The 17,645-nt window shown below is 44.7% G+C and overlaps 1 protein-coding gene across 10 annotated transcripts in view; it reads left to right on the top strand.

The window, feature by feature from the left end:
- Positions 1–17,645, top strand: part of LOC136783135 (protein groucho-like) — a 72,166-nt gene that overhangs the window by 29,017 nt on the left and 25,504 nt on the right. For 6 of the 10 annotated variants that reach the window (XM_066743005.1, XM_066743004.1, XM_066743014.1 and 3 more), the window contains 6 exons: positions 411–486; positions 8,629–8,673; positions 14,755–14,817; positions 14,896–14,982; positions 15,096–15,128; positions 15,358–15,714. In XM_066743005.1, the coding sequence (XP_066599102.1) occupies positions 411–486; positions 8,629–8,673; positions 14,755–14,817; positions 14,896–14,982; positions 15,096–15,128; positions 15,358–15,714 (661 nt within the window). The remainder of the gene's footprint in view (positions 1–410; positions 487–8,628; positions 8,674–14,754; positions 14,818–14,895; positions 14,983–15,095; positions 15,129–15,357; positions 15,715–17,645) is intronic. The other 4 variants (XM_066743010.1, XM_066743009.1, XM_066743011.1 and 1 more) reach the window with 4 other exon arrangements.

Consider the following 17,645-nt stretch of genomic DNA (forward strand, 5'->3'; position numbering starts at 1 on the left):
AGCAAAGTCAGTTTCTCTCGGGTTCCGCCGGAGCCTCTGTCCGAATTCGAAATTTTCTGATTCCCCGAGGAAAGGATAGCTATAGACACTTTTATACCACCGACGGTTCCGTCCTCCTCCCTAACTACGAAAAATCATTTATTATTTATGGCTATTGGACAAAATACCTAATCGCGGTAAAAAGCTTTCGTTGTATCGATTTCTCGCTGTACGACAACAACAACAGCCAGATTCCGATTGGAAAGGTTCCTCGACTCGTCATTACTATAGTTTTTCAATGGAACGCTTAATTAGCTCGGGCGAGAGCGTGGCAGTCGTGTTTATTTCGAGTTAAAATGCACGTAGCGAGTTTAACCGCTAAAAGCTGCGTTAATTCTGATTTATGTTTCAATCTCTTTTCCTTTTCGCAGACTAAAACTGGAGTGCGAAAAGCTGGCCAGCGAGAAGACCGAGATGCAGAGGCATTACGTTATGGTAAGGCACTTCGTAAGTTGCTTTTACTTTATTTCTCAATTCTTTGCTCCCCCCACCCCCTCCTCCTACTCCTACCGAGAGTTCCCCCGTTTACCTTCCCCAGACGACCCTCGTTATCCGCTCCTTTGTGGGGGGACACGCGTCCGCAAACACTGGCAGAAAAATTAATTTCTCCCCAGGTCGCTTAAAAAATTACGGCCCGTGTTCATTGGCTATTAAAACATAAAGCGTCCACTTAATTTTCATACCAACACGCCACGGAAACTTTGCCCTCTTCCAGCCTTCATAAAATTATTCCCCTTTTCTTTTTTTTTTTTTCTGCACCTTCTCTCCTCTTTCCTTGGATATACATATATACTCGTTGTGTCCCACCGTTGCTCCTCTCAATTTCTCGTCCCCTGATCGTCCCCTGCATTCTTTACTCTTGTATATATATATATAGTATATTGATTTAATTAGAACGATTAAATTATTTTTCAACTTTTCGCAGATTCCCCTCGGCCACATGGCAAAAACGTGCAATCGAGTAGGATTTTCCGTACATGATTCATCGTGGTTAATGGGTTTACCGAATAAGCAATGGGGATAAATAAAGATCACGGGGAAATAATTGGCAGGTGGAGCTTCGTAATCTTTATCAGAATTCTCTGGAGGGTACGGTAAAGGAGGTTTGGTGGGGAACGCAGGACGTTAAGGTTGGTTGGGGGGGAGGGTGGTTATGAAGGAAAAAGGATCGATATTGTTCTCGCTTCGTATTGCCAGCTCTTCGATTTAGCTCCCATCAACGCGAAGGCAATTAGCTCGACCAACCGTACTAATCGTATCGTCATTGGAAAGGAGCTTAACGTGGACTTACCTATATTAAAGTGCGGCTTCGATGCGACCCGGTCTCTACGCAAGGGGGTGATAGAGAGAGAGAGAAAATGCAGGAAACCTCGACACATCCTTCCATCACCTTATTTTTAACGCTCCATCTTCAAATCCAACCATACCATTAAACCAAATTGTTTTCTTTTCTTTTTTTTTCAGATTTTCTCCACTCGAAATGATTTTTCCACCTATATATATATATATATATATATATATATATATATATATGTATTCAGTTTACAGGAGTGTAATTTTTTTCAACAATCACTAATTGATTTTATTTGGACCGTAATGGCTGGTTTTTTCAATGACAAAAGAAATTCGATAATTGCTTAAAATAGCTCATCATAATAGCCGTGGGCCATTTAAAGGTTGGTTTTCACGAGTGGCGTAGCAGCCAGACCGGAAATTAAATGCTCCGAATGAAATATCGCCCGGGCTTGCTTTTTCCAAGATTTTCCAGAGGGCAAAAAGTGGCTGGCCAATCGAAGAGTGGCTTTTTGGTATTCGTCGGCGACACTCGGACCTTCCGAACACGAATTCACCCTCTGGCTCCGCTCCTCTGTCCTTCCCAATTCCATCAGAAGCACGACTTATGCCAGCTTTTATTCCGGCACAGCCTAATTATTATCGTTATAGAAATCTCTCTCCGATATGATCCAATTATCCTCTATATATATATATATAAATAATCGCGTTATTTTATAATCAATTAAATGGATCTACCAATTCGACAAGATTTCTGTATAAAAAAAATTATGCAAACTAGTTAGTTGATACTGAGACTCGATTAGCTCTCTCGCGTAATGTAAACGTAATAGAGAAATTATTTGCCGAGAATCTGCTCTCTACTCGGAAGTTTAATTTAACTAATTTTGTACATTTTTTTTTCTTCTTATATCCGGAAAACCTACCGTGTTCCTTCGAGCAGTTACGTCACCGAGGTGGAATTTCCAAAGTGGGTCAAACTCGAGCGAAACTTGCTTTTTCCAGCGGGAAATTGTTTACGTTCGTCGTCGTTCCAACACAACGACCGAGTGTTTATGTGCTCTATCATAAATTTTCAGTTTAAAACTAGTCGCGCCGGAAGATCATAGAGAGGAATAGCGGCTGATTGTGAATTTGCCTTCGATTTAACTTTTAACCGCACTGGGTATCTCCGAAAACTACCAATAGAATTTCTCCCTCCACCCCTTTATATATATATATATGTATAACAAAGACTTCCGAGCTGAAAGTTTCAGGACTTTAAATAGCCAAAGCATTTTCCCGCACAATATTATCGAATTATCTCGCATCGTCCCTCTTGTACATTTTTAATTACCACTCGAGTCTCGGTAACGCGATACGAGAAATTCTATTCGAACCGTTCGATTATTTACGCGACAAAATTTATCAAATATTTCCAATATCCATTCATCATCATCGAACCTCCCGAAAATCTAATTTCGATCAATTTTTGTTCCACTCTCTCCCTCATCCATATATACAACACAACGTTTCTTTTCGTATCGACAAAAATAATTGTTAGAAATTAGAGACTCGACGCGTGTCAAGTATCGATCGTTTGGAATTGAAAGTGTCGTAGTTTGAAATGGTGCATTTGTGTGTGTGTGTGTGTGTATAGAGGAAGAAGGGATGGGAGGAGGGGGATGATCGAATCATATTAGACAAGTATCAGGAACATTAGGGTGGATGGATAGTTGGATACGGGAAGAGGGAATAGGAGGGAGTATTGCAGATAGAAAGGAGGGGTGTTGGAGGGGGAGGGGATCGTTCTTAGGGGGTGATGCATCAATTCGAGGCAGATCGTAATTGTCGTGGACCGTGGCATCTCTGTAAACTGCTGCTGCACCAATGTGACACCGTGCAAGCAACCAAGCAGCAAGCTTCCACCTAGCTGGGGCTGGAGGGGTGGTGGGGGTGGTGGTGGTATGGCCGAGGTAGGTGAGAGAGGGGTTGATGGAGGTTGGGTGAGTTGAGCCGGTAATCGATATCTCCAAAGTAAACGAAGAGAGAAGTACAGGGAAGAGGGAGCCCTTGGGGGTGTGGAGGGGGGAGGTCGGAAGGGAGTAGCAGCCAGAGAGAGAGAGAGAGAGAGAGAGAGAGAGAGAGAGAGAGAGAGAAATTGATGTCGAGGGTTTGTCAACCACCGGCGAGTATTATATACCTGCAATTGCACGTTGGTGAGCGCGTCCCCGAGTTTGCGTATAGAGAGTCTGTCTCTGATATTCTAATTCTATCCTCGTGCATCCCGCGTTGCTCCCAGAGTGGATCCAGCAGGGCTCGAGGGGGGTGCCGCTTTCATCCCCCTCCCTCCTCTTTACGCCTCTCCTTTTACCACCCAGCGCGATTTTCATTAGGGTAACGCGCCGCGTAAATCCGTGCAGCTTCAATTTTTTCCCTTTTCAACCCCCCCCCCCCCTCCTCCTCTGCCAAAGCCCCCGACGCTTCCATTTGACGCGCCGCGCAAATCATCGCCTTATATCTTCCCCCCTCCTCCCCCTCTTCCTCTCTCCCAAATCGAGACTACGACGCACCACGCGTTTCTCTTCCTCCTTTTTTTTTTCTTCACCCTCCACCAAAACTGTCTCCTTTATCCCAATAATACTCCTTTCCTCCTTGTTACGGTTAATGCGAAATAAGACGTGCTCTCTTAACTTTTCCCTCCTCGCGCAAGCCCCGACTAACTCTCTTTATCTACACAGCTTTATTCCCCCGTAACTCGGAAGCATGATTTTAGACATTTTCACGACTCTTCCTCCTTTTTTCCCGTTTATTTTTCCTGGATTCCTATACGTATACTCTCTTTATCCTTGATAAATAGTTTTGTACGAGAGATATCTTGTACTCGCGTCGTTGTTTTATCAGCGTCCGTTGCGATTTTTGGGTTGTTCGCCGGCAACTCGTATTTATTTCTTCGGCATCGAACTCGACGAACGATCTCCTCCCCGCGAGGAGAAAAATTGGAATTGGATCGCCCTTCAGGGTCTCGGAGACTCGCGGCGGTGGAGGGTGCGAGAGTAAGAGTAGCGGTACGGAGCAGGCGCTGGCGCTGGCAGCACTGGTGCGCGACTCCGTAGCTAAATTAATTCTCTGAAGTGTGCCGCGAACGAGGTCGTAGAGCGAGTTGCCACTTTATTTCGTCGTGGCACTTTGGAAAATGAAGGCAGGCGCAGCAGTGAGAAAAAGGAGACTGGCCGGGCTCATTCGGCAAATTAATTTGATTCCCGATACACGGGATATAACGATCAGCCTCTGCCAGAGGAGAAAAAAAATCTTATCGAAAACTGAAAGGAGAGCCCTCCAATTACCCCCTCTTAACCGTTTCCGCTCGACTACCTCTTTCCATTTAGCGATATGCACTTTCCTTTTTTCGAACACGGCACAAAAATTAAACGTAGCCCACGCCCCCGGGCATGATTCTTCATTACTTTTTGCCTTTTCCATTTTGCACCCTCCTCGTCTGTTTTTCATCCTCCTCGCCTACCCCCTCCCCTTCCTCCTCCTCTTCCCCAACTCTGCTCTCCCATCAGCTATTTTTCATTTAATTTCCCTCTTTCTCTCTCTCTCTTTTGCCTTAATTTCTATACTACACTCTTGATCGAGCATTTTTCTAACCGAATTGTTTTAAACGAATGAGCAGGATCACTCGGCCAGCCACGAAGGAACGGGAAATCGAGGGACAAAGAGGGTGGGGGGGGGGGGGGAGTGCAGGGTGGCTCGATCACCCTATCAAAGACTCGCTACTGTAAGATCCATATCGAATAACCGGGGAGGGTGGTGGAATTATCGGTACAAGCCCCATTATTGGGTTCCTTGCCACGTGAAAATAGAAGAAAAAAAAGTGTGGCAAAAGTGGGAAAGGATGGGACACGATGGCAGGACGGAAAAAGGAATGGAAAGGATAAGATGGAACGCTCTGCAAGATCGATACGAACCTTTGCCACCAACAGTTTCTCTTCGTCGGATTATCAACTTTCATGATCCCTCTCTCTCTCTCTCTCTCTCTTGCTCTTCGCCCCTCTACCCTTCGACCTTGGAAACTCTATAGGTTGAACCAGAGAGCGTGACAATTGTTTTACCGCTGACTTTAAATTACCATTCCATTATATCGCCACCAGTTCACCCCTTAATATAATTGTTTCAGGCGATAGTCGGTCTTCGATTTTCATTGCGTTTCTTCTTCGTGCTCCGATATAGAAATACCGATAATGCACATCGAAGAGTAGTCGAGTTGTTTCCTCCCCAGTCTCTTTTCCATTGGTTACTCGACACGTACATCTTGGTTTCGTTTACTCCTGCTGCCAGCACCCAAGAATCTTCCTTTTTTATAACCGAGTCTCCCAATTGTGGAACAAAACGACGAGAGTACGTTGTAAAAATAAATTGTTTAATCTTCTTAAATTGGAATTTAATTCTCACTCGATAGTAGCCAGTTTTTGTCATTTTTATTTTGCTTAATCTTGTTGCTATATAAACACACACACACGTATATAAACTTGATAATGTATCGGAGAACAGTCCAGTCTTTTTCTCAAACGATTACTCGACACGTTCATCCTGGTTTCGTTTACTCCTGTTAGTTTATATACCCAAGAATCCTCTTGGACCAAACCTCTCGATTGGATGAAAATTACTCGAGCACGTGTAGAAACAAAAGATACAAACCTGCAACGCTGTAAAATAATTCTCGATCGATCAAACTTTTATCACCATTTACACAATCAATTAGAAAGACGAAAAAGAGCAAAATACTGTAAACGATCATCGACCTTCTATTTAGATACACGTAGAATGATAAACACACCCTCGTTTGCCAAACGAAGCCTACGCAGATCCTGTTTACCAATCGATCATCGATTCCTACAGGGTAAACGTTCGCATTTTCAAGAACACTCTTATCCATGCACAAAGAACGAAAATTTAAAGTAGACCGTTCAAAAATCAAGCTCCTCTTCGGCAACCAAAATAAGAATTTTTACTTTCCCAGTGTCAATCGAGTTTAACATAATTCCAATTACTCTCTTCAAGGTTAGGGGTGGAGAGATAAAGGTGGTAGTCGAAGTGACATTGGGAAGGTTTTTGGCATCAGAATGGAACGAGGCGATTGTATAATAGAGTTTATGGATGAATTGCGTGTTTAGCGTGGCGATCAGTGGTGGTCGGCTCGTTTACAAGAAAACACGTGTACACGGATTGCACACGCGGTCAGATTCGCGTCCTCCTCCACGCTATCGGTTGCATTATTAAGCTAGTATATTTCCGTGGCCAGTGCTATCGATCTCTCCTATCTGACGTGTGTACGCTTCCCCTCACCACCCCCCTGGCTACACCACACCTCGCCTCTCATCCCTCGTCCCCCAGCTTTTCCTCTCTCCCACATCCCCTCTTCCGCTATCCCCAATAACACTCCCTACACACATTCGTGCAAACCAACAGCTACGCCAAACAGTGTCCGAAGAATCAGCATCTTCCGAATGCTCTTCATCAATGTCTTCGTGTTTATTTTACCCATGTTATAATCTTTTATGATACTGGTTGTATTTATTGCAGGGTTTATTTGGTAAGAATGATAATGGGGATTTTGATTGTAATGATGGAACAATGTGAAATGACTGAAATTTTCCATCATTCCTGGTAAACGATGATTTACCGAACGAAAAGAGGCTGTAAGAAACGATTAATCCAAGCGCTACTCTCTGTTGACTCGCAATCAGGATCATCTGGATTTCCAGTGCGTTTATTTGGCAAGGAAATTATGAAAGCAAGGCTTGTTTGTCGTACGTGAATCGTTACTCGTTTGGCTGGCCAGAAAATCTATCGTTTGGCAAATTGTGGAATCCTTTAAAAATACCAATTTGAGGTTAGGACTCTTCGGTCGTTGAATCACATCAGGTACACGCAAAACTGGATGTTGCCGTTTGTATCATGGAACCAAACGTTAGACACGGAATTAGTTAAAAGCTCGACGATGGAACATTGTAAATTGATCGTTTTTTGCATATGGCCAGTCAAAAACACAGTTACAGCCCCTTTACCGAATCTCGTTTATGGTATGATCTGGTAATGATCCTTTACCAGGCAAAATATGGGAGAACCTGGAGAATGCCAGTTCCCATTTCGCTGTGATTTACGAGCAGTCTGCAATATTTATTAAAAGCTCCACACACACACATGGACCCTCCCCCCCCCCCCTTTTGCCCTACCACTCGCCTCCTCCATCCCACTTTTTCTCCCTCTCCCACCACCTTATACGCGTCCTTCCAGCAGCCAACTTTCCGAGCGAGCTCCCAACTAGTTTCGGAGAGAATAGACGTCGAGCGAAAGCGATAAAAGGTGTTTCCAACATACACAAAGCACACCACCTTCTACTCTGTTAAGCTTTTTATGCCGGTCCCTATTAGTCAGATGAAATCCGAGACGGAAATCTCAATGCGAGTGCTAAATTAAAGTTTCATTCCACGAGATTCCTACGTTAAATCGCTCAATCTCTTATACTGTATATATGTATATGGCTTTGAGAAAATTACATAAATCATTTATCGAGCAACAAATACATCCCAGTTTTTTTCTTCAGGGTTAGAAAATGCAAGAGTCGAGGCTCCAGAAATATTTTGTGGGAGAAAATTCCGAATTCAAGATAATTTCGAAGCTTCGTCATGTTCGGAAACGGGAGGACGTCCCTGTAAGAGATAAGAAAGGATTTAGACAGCATTTAGACTCGACGATGATAAAGAAAGGGAGGAATAGGAATGTTACTGGGGAAAGTTTGAGAAGACAGGTGGTTTGTCTGGAAGTTTCTTTCGCCTTACCTTGCATCAAGAATTTGATAGAAAGTATCACGGTAACTGAATAAATAATGCAAGAAAGGGGAGGACAAAGTTCGCTTCTGTGACAATATCCAGACACGTTGGAGGATAAAAACATTTTCTAGTTGCATAAAATTACATTAGGATCGATCGTCGCTGGCTAATAAAAGTGCAAAGCTCGTGCATCGCGGACTCTTCTCTCGTACACCGTAGTCTCCCCCAGTACATGAAATGATTATGAGGCTGGAAATCGTGTCATTGGACAGCTGAAATAGGCTGTCGGGGAATTTAGCGCGGAAGAGCTGAATGTAAAAAATGCTGCAACGGCCTTGCGTATTATGTATATATATAAGTATCTAGCTATAGACCCGTTGCAGAAGCTTTAAATATTGAAGCTGGGGAATCGCCTTGGAGGCGTCTCTTCCACGTCTCGAAAACCTTTCTAACGCTCTCATCTTCTCTTCTGTTTCAGTACTACGAGATGTCCTACGGCCTGAACGTGGAGATGCACAAGCAGGTACGAGACTGATCGTCTTAATTGATTATTCCCGATTACCCCATCAGCTCCTCCCGAGCTTAATTGAACCATCCAATCAGCCGATACTACAAGGATCTTAAGATAATTAAAACAGCTCTCGCAAATCTTATTCTCCCAATGCAAAACGGTTTTAGAGATATCAACCCTTAAAACTTTCCCAGAACTCCCGTGTACAACAAAGCAAAAGTTACGAATACTCGGTAAGTATTATTGATTCGGGGAGAAAGTCGAGTGCACGATTGAAGCGTCGCGAGAGAGCGCGCGCGCTACCAAAAGGACAATCCGTCTCTTCCTTCGATAAAGAGATTTCGCGTTAATTAAGAGCGGAGTGTGTTCGAGGCTGGCACCGAGACTCTGTAAATCGCGTAATTTTGGCTAATTAGGGGAAACGTTTGGAGCCTCTCCGCGTCGGCAGTAATTTTCTTAAAAGCGCGCGCGACCTTTGACACGGAAGTGGAAGAAGTCGATTTGTAAAGAGACTAGTGGAAGGGAGAGGGGGGGGGGGGGGATTTGAGGCAGCAAGAATAACCTCAGCGCGCGGGACCAAAAGCGATATTCATTAGCATTAGCGGCCGATCAATTCTCACCCTTGCAGCGGCTTAAGGCCATCCCCGAAATGGGGTGCAGCGACGCTCCTTCCTCCAGCCCGAAATTCCACGGTCACACCGGTGTATCCAGCCGGAACAGTTTCCTCTTTAAGAAGCCTGCACCCCTCCCTTCCGCTTCCTCTTCTTCTTGTTTGCACGTTGCTGTACCACCACTACGCGTGGCTCTTACAAGCATCGCTATCAATACTAATACCACTGCCGTTGCTCTGCTGCTTCTCCCCCTCCCCCCCCCCCCCCCATCCACCTCTCTTCCCTCGAAACAATCAATCACTTTATTTCCCTCTACCCGAACAATGAATTCCCTCGTACAATGCAGTTTGCCGCTGACTCGTGATTTCTTGCAGAAAACATTAACGAGACCTTGTAAAGGGGGGAGGAGGGATAAAACCAAATGGCAATGAAAATCGAACGGACGAAACTGAGGATTATCGACGAAGGGTAATAGGAGCGGGCGAAAAGCACAATTGGCAAACGGTTGACTATACATATAATACACTGGTACAACTTTTAATTGTTAATTGATTTCTTGCGTTAATCTTTCAATTAATTTATAAACCTTTTCTCTCTCTCCTCGTCCACATTTTCACAATTATAACTTTGCTTTATAATTTCTCTTTTGAATTTCAATTGTTCGTTTCTTTCTAGCGCGAATATCAGACTTTTCAGGGTTTTCTATATTTTATTCTGATTTTCATTAACCAAATTGGTGAACAAAGGCGGTGGTACGGGAACGAAGCGGAGGATTTTAAGGGTGGGGATGTAACGGACCGAGTGGAGGGGTGGGGCAGATTTTTTGAACATCTTTCTCTCTCTCTCTCTCTCTCTCTGTATATAATAAAATGTAATAATCGTTCCCTTAACAAATGGGAGAAACTCGTCTCTTCCCTCGCTACGGTGTAAGATAAAGTGTCGGGAAGGAGGGATAAGAAGTCGAGTGGCAATGTTGATGGCGTGGAGGGGAAGGGGAGGGGGTTGGACGGGGGTAAAAGAAGCAGATAGAAAAAGGGGAAAGGAAAGCCGTTGGCCGTCGGGAAATCAATCCCCCGGGGGCAGCGCGCGGGCGACGACAAATTGCAGGGTGGGAGAGTTAAAGACCCACTGAGAGGGGTGGGGTGGGGGTAGCAACGTAACACCCCGCGTCTCAACCCACCCTGGCGCTAATTGGAAAAGAAATGAAAAGTTATTGGTCCTTCGCAGTTCGCTAATTAACTGCAATATCAACTTGATACGCTTGCGGACGATTTGCAATTAAATTACTTAACCGATTAATTTATGCTAATTGTAACCTGCTTTCCTGTATCGTTACAAAGTATCTCCTGTAACGTATGCCGGTTATTGCTGTTACATTCGAGCTACTCCATAGAAAAAATATCTATTACACGTATACATATATGTTCGCAGAGTAAACTATTTACTCTGTATCCAGCGAATTGAAATTTATTTATAAATATATACCATTGTTCCAGCTTTAATTGCCAACAAAGCAACGATCAGGAACGATTTACCCTGACCAAATAGTTTGCGAATATTCTCACCGTAAACTATATACATAAATATATATATATATATAACAATTGCACCGAAATCTGTTTCGCGAGGCAAAAGCGAGAAGAGATTGAATTTCAAAGAGAGAGGGGGGAGGGATTAAAAAATATCGGAGGAGCGGATAATTATCAGGGTCGTTTCTCTCGAGGAATAATGGATCTCCCCCCGAAGAACCATACTTTTCTTACCCCGAGCAATAGATAATATTTTTAGCGTGTTTTCGCTCCCTCGATTTTTAACCACCTGCAGCTTAATAGGTTCTCGAGGAACATTTATTACGCGAGCTGTCGGTTCCCCTCATTCTCGCCGTCTGAACTCGGAGGGCTCCGGAAGAGGATGAGGGAGAGAGAGAGAGAGAGAGAGAGAGAGAGAAGTGGAAAAGGATAAAATAATTCCGCCGCAGCATCCAGCCAGCCCCAAGCCCGGCAAACCCGGCGCTGCGTCGCTGTCTCTGGCACTTGGCCGACTTTCGAATCGCGCTCTTCGGCTCCTCGCTCTCCTCTTCAATTTGACTCCCCAATGAAAACAATCTCTTCTCTTCCCCTGCGAGCTTAGATCCGTCTTTTTCTTCGCCACCCCACCCCCCTCCCACTACGCTAACTCAAATTCACCCCGGCACGGTATAGTATACCGAGCAACCCTAGGATCCTCTTTAAATAACCGCACGCGCGCCCCTCGGACCCTAAATTTCCTCCCCGTAAAACGTAATGGACCATCGATACTTTATTCCCGCTCGGATTTACCTTATTACACGCTTTCGCTACTTTGCCGAATTATCAATCCAGAAGCCACTCGCTTTTATATATATATGTGTGTGTGGGTTATAGAAAATTCTCTCGGACGCGATGGAATAAATTTGCCGAGCGTCCTCCTTGCGAATTTGCCGCAAATTTTTTCCCACGGCAAAGGGAAAAATGGCGGCTGCGCGGGAGATGGCAGGAATGTGTCGGGGAAAAAAGCAAACACTGCGTGACCGGTGCGAGGCGAGCGTGCCTAGCCGATAACGCTTATCGGTTAATTGAAAGGCACGAATGCCAGTCGCCCTGCTGCTCGATTGATTCCAATACGCAGCGACGTTCCGTACCATGCGTTCTCCTATTGGCCCTCTTCCTCTCCTATTGCAACATGTATAGTGTGTACAGTGGTCTACTTGGTTCCTAAAAAAAGTTTAGACGTTTTTGCACAGTCTCATCGGGTCTAAAATATTTTCACACGAGACATTCCTGTACCATTGGTCCGTCACATTTACACATGCACGATTCTCGTCCAGAATTTTTTACAAAACAAACGATGTATCGATTCGATCGTAGACATGTATATATATATAAATGGTGGAAGGAAAGGTCGAAAATTGCCGTGGCTTTAGTTTCATCATCAATCTCTATAAGAAAAGTGAGCTTTTGTATTCTCGGGGCGTGCATCGATATATATATATATATATGTATGTATGTACAGGGAGCGCGAGAAACTACGATTTCCCATCGCGACAGAGAGCGCGCGGGGCGAAACCGATAAAAAATGCGCAAGCTGACCAATTGCATATAACTCAGCCAGCCTTTCCAGTTCTCTCTCTGCCTCCATGCACACGTATATATGTCTATCTATCCGGGCACGAAACCACCCCCTCCCACCCTCTCTCGGCCACCCCTTTCGCTCATTTTTTTGCTCCGCCAGTCTTTCTCGCTTTTTCCCCGCATTTCATCCCCCTCTCCCCCTCCTCTAACCTCTCTCGCTCTCTCGAGCTTCGCTTTTCTAGCGCGCGCACACACACACGTGGAGAAGCGTAAACGCACACGCGCGAACCCCGGCCGTTGTGTAGGTACGCGGAACGGGGATTGGTGTGTTCGGGTTCTTTTATTTGGCCCTGTGGAACTAGCGGAGGGTCCGGGGGGTGAGATAGAGAGTAGGATGGGGTGGAGGAGGGGGATGCAGGACGAAAGAGAGAACGGCGGACGATATAGGCGTGGGTGAGAGTCGGGATGGCTAGGGTGAACCAGGGGCGATGACATCGATTTTTTACCCGTTGCTAATCTCAATGTTACCTCCACCCCCCGACCCATTCAGCCGCTTCGACCACCCCCTGTCATCCCCCTCCCCTCCTCCCATCCACCTGGACCATCCGTTCTGCGGGAAAAGCTGCATGTGCATCGGGCACATTCGAGAAGGAATAACCATTTTTTCCTGCTGGACAACACTTGCGCCACCGACCGCCCCGCTCCACCTACCCCCTCCCCCTCCTCCACCTCTTTTGCAACTGGCCTCCGATGCCAAACCTTCCTTTCCACCCCCCGCGCGTTCGCCACCCTCGCCCTTTTCGTTCTCCAGCCCCCAGGGCGAATTGACGCGCGTCCACCAGCTTTCGATTCTGTTTGACACGTTCACCCCCTTCATCCCCCTACACACACCCTCCTTATTCCTTTTTTCCAACGTCTCGCGCAATTTTCAAACCGTCCCTTTGTGCATTATACATATATATATATATATATATATTGTTCAGCATTAAACCCGACCTCATCGCTGCACCCTTCGACCCTATCAATTATCTCACTCTCTCTCACACTATTTTTATATTTGTTTATTTATATACAGGGTGTCCCACGAACGATGGCCATGCCATAATACCATCGTATAGGCGACAAAAATCTAAGTAAAAAAGTTGTAAAAACTTTTTTGCTAGCACTCTTGCTTAAAAAGTTGTTTGCAATTAAAGATTATCCATTAAAGTAGCCTTTCTTAAAGAGAAAGATTGTTTTGGTCGCATTATAAGGCCAAAATGCTGAGATTCTGTGAATTAAAATCCTAAGAAAAACACAATGCCAAACATCCACTTGAGCCTATTCAAGTGGTTCAAGGCCGATCGGCTGTTTCGAGTTTGAGCGCCATAAAAACAATCAAAACATAAGCACACCACACAATAGTCTCAGGTGGATGTTTGGCTTTGTGTTTTTCTTAGTATTTTAATTCGCAGAATCTTAGCATTTTGGCCTTTTAATGCGACCAAAACAATCTTCCTCTTAAAGAAGGCCTACTATAACCGATAATCTTTAATTGCAAATAACTTTTTAACCACGGGTGCTAGTAAAAAAGATTTTGCAACTTTTTTACTTAGATTTTTGTCCCCTATCGGATGGTATTTTTGGCATAGCCATCGTTCGTGGAACACCCTGTATATATACATAGAAACGCACCCCGAAACTCAGGAATAACAGCGTTTGCAGTTTCGACGACGCGAGGAGGATCGGTGGAGACGCTTTTCCCAGCGAAATATCGTTTCGAGCGGTGAAAATGAATTTTCATGCGAGGGGCATTTTTCGCGTCCACTTTTATTTTTTTCCTTGTCACGCATTCTTTTTCTCCGGGCGCGCGCGTCGGTGGTGGCAACCGGGTATACGCGCGCGCTCGCCTGGAAGGGATGGCTCGGGGTAACTAGCGAGAGTTCGTAAGGGGTGGGAAAGGGAGAGAGGGAAGAAGGGGGTGGAATCCAATTGACGGACGCGCCAGTTTTCTATCTTTCTGTCTCCGGCGAACGGAGCGCGCTCGGCCTCGCGCTTTTTTCCCTCCCGAGCCGAGCTTTCTCTTCTGGACTATACATATATACATATATGCGCTGCGCGCCGTGGCGGCGGCGGCTGAACGCTGTCCGTAAATTCTTCGGAATAGAGGCACAATGCCGAAACGACCTGGCAATTTGTAAAAGCTTTATCCTACGAATCGCGTATTGAAAAATATTGCAAGAAAATCCAACAAATGCATCGTTCCTATATCTCCCTTTTCCATGTTGCAAAGCTATATATATATATAAATAATATTCGCAAGGGATAAAAACTTTTGCAAGAGCTGTTTTAAAAAAAAAATTCTATATAGAGAAATTCCATATAAAATGCTGTGTTTTTGTTGAATTCCGCAGACGGAAATTGCGAAGAGGCTGAACGCGATAATCCACCAGCTCCTTCCGTTCCTGGCGCAAGAGGTGAGTCTTTGACTTTCAATTTGGCACGCGTGCCGCAAAATCTCGCGATCGAGTGTGACAACGACACGATAATGATAGCATGGCTTGCAGCATCAGCAGCAGGTGGCCAATGCTGTCGAGAGGGCGAAGCAAATATCCATGCCAGAGCTCAACGCTATTATTGGGGTAAGCTCAGCCAACCAATTCCTTCCAACCCCCACACCTCCACCCCTTACTCCTTATTCTCCAAATTCTCCTCGAACCTTTCTCACTGATCCATTGTGCTTTTTTCATTCTAGCAACAGCACCAGCAGAGCTTGCAGCAAATATTGGTGAGTCCATTTTTCCTACACACTTATTATATATATATATATATATATATATATATATGAATGATCCTTTGTGCCGGAATTACTCGTACTTCGTTGAAAACATTTCAAGCGTGTTTCTCCGTGCGAATCATATTGGATAATTATATATATATATATACGTATGTGTATATGGGGAAAGAGGGAAAAAGTTTGTTGCGTTAATTAAACGTTGTTTTACATTTGCCTTTAGCAACAGATGCAAGCTCAACAGTTGCCACACGGAGCAGTGGTGGGTGGTCTGCCTCCCGGTGGCTTGCTCAGCATAGCCGGGGCTGCAGCGGCCGCTGCAGCCGCCGGAGTCCCTCCGCACCTGGGCCCGGTACCACCTCATCCATCGGCGGCCGTCGCCCAGGCCCAGGCCTTGCTCAAACCCACCGACCTTCAACCCCATCGGGCACCAGCCGCAGAAACGCCGGAGGACCGGAAGTCCATCGCCCATGCCGACGAGAGACTCCGCAGATCCGTTTCGCCCCCCGAAAAGTTCAGAACGCGTACCCCTGACCTTGAGAACGACTCCAAAAGGCGGAAGGAGGAAAAACTCGGTCACGTGAGTCGGAAAGATCCTCCACTTGCTTCTGGGTCCTCTTCTTCGGGGAGCCTTCCGTCCAGCCAATTACAAAAGCTTCGATTCTCTTGAAAAATTCATTTCTACACGTTGATACGTTCTATCCAGTGTAATATAGCGAAAGCTTTTGTACGACGCTGTACCGAAGGAATTTTGCATGGATAATTACAGTCGAGTAATTAGTTTATATGGATATATAGCGATTTTGATCTCTATCAGAGATTTTGTACAAAATGTTAATTACTGTACGGTGGAGGTGTAAGGAAGAATTCTTCGGTCTTTCGAGGAAACGTGTTGGTGAGTGCACCGTTCTTAGTCTGAGTAAGTGTAAAGGAGTAAACTATCTGTATCTGTGTGTATTTGTGTGTTAATAAGAGAATATCATTGTTTTGAAGAATTATCTGAAATTTAGCAGAATGTTTGCACTAGCGAAGAAATCGCTGAAACGACGTTAGCAAAGGAATCAGGTCAGCTGTTGGAAAAAGCGCGAATCAGTTTGAAGGTGAAGGCGAAAAGCTGACTGGTGGGAAGCCGTAGAACGCGCCCTGGTGCTTTACCAGAATTGCCAGGACAAAGCGTGGCAGCTCTTGAGTCGAGGCTGTATAATTAAAAACCGTGAAAACAGCCGAGTTAAATTAGATTACTTTCCTCGGCTCTTCCTTTTCCCGCCTCTTCCTTCTCTTTTCATTTCAAGTGTGCTCCCCCCCCCTTTTTTTACCCCTTTGTTAAGTCCATTCAACCTTTTTCATATCCCCCTTTCATCTTTCATTATTTTCCTCCCATCTTTTCTACAATTATTTTCCACGATTTCCCTAGATTTTTCACCCCTCCCCCTTTATGCTATATTTATTTCTTTCTATACATATATACTATATAACACATTCTTATTTCTGCCTGCTTCTCCATTCGATTCCTTCCCTCGATTCCGTTTTTACTGTTTTTTCCAGCCCTTTTTATCGCTGTCTCTTCCTCCCCCAATCAGTCAAGTCCTTTTACCCTCTTTCCGGACGATTAATACACTCCTTCGGGGACTGGCAACGTATCTCGTTTCAAGATTAATCCGCGGAAAAAGTTGAACCACTTTTTTCCAACAAAACCTCGCATTTTCTCGTATATAAGTAATAGTTTTTCGGATATCGAAACAGTTGATTCGTTGCTTGGAACAACGTTAATTATATATATTTGAAAAAATTAATTTGTATCAAAAAAGTGTTTGACTACTCGTTTCACTCGAATCACAGAGAGTCCTCGGTAAATCGTGGAAAATATCTCCGAGGAGCGATAATGTCGAGTAATTTCATAAGAGTGGTCATGGGATTTGGAGAAAATATCAGCTCTCTGACATTATTCGGATTGAATAAACGGCTGGTGGAATTGCAAGGAAGGACACAGCGCTCGGTGGAAGTTGGGGGTGTCCGGGGTGAAAATCGGAAATGAGATTTCGCGTGTCATAGTTGGTAGGTGCTGGCTTTCGGCATTCCATCCTCGAAAGGATGCTTTTCTCCCTCTCGTCCATTCCATCCTCTCTCTCTCTCTCTCTCATCCTTCGAACCTTTCCACCCCTCTTTGCCATAAAGCATTAATCAAAGTGGCCCTATTACCTGCACCACCTTAAATATGGAAAGGTAAACAGTTGAATTACACCTGTGGTTCTTGTCGACCAACGAGACCTCCCCTCGTCTTCATCTCGTAAATACTTTTTTTAAAACCCTTTGAGAAGAAAAAAATGTATCCCCTCTCCCCCATGGAAGAATCCTCCAAACGAGCTTAATTAACTTTGATTGCATCATTGACTTGATCAAAGAACGAACCTGAAGAAGTTTACGAAATTATATATCTAACGTTAGTTTGATTATAACAGGGAAAGCTTATCATATTTCAAATGAAACGGTTTTAGTTTGGATTTGACATTC

This window comes from Prorops nasuta, unplaced genomic scaffold (genome assembly GCF_024137725.1).
Source record: "Prorops nasuta isolate Cenicafe-Biocafe unplaced genomic scaffold, Cenicafe_Pnas_1.2 PNAS00032, whole genome shotgun sequence".
Taxonomy (NCBI): Eukaryota; Metazoa; Arthropoda; class Insecta; order Hymenoptera; family Bethylidae; genus Prorops; species Prorops nasuta.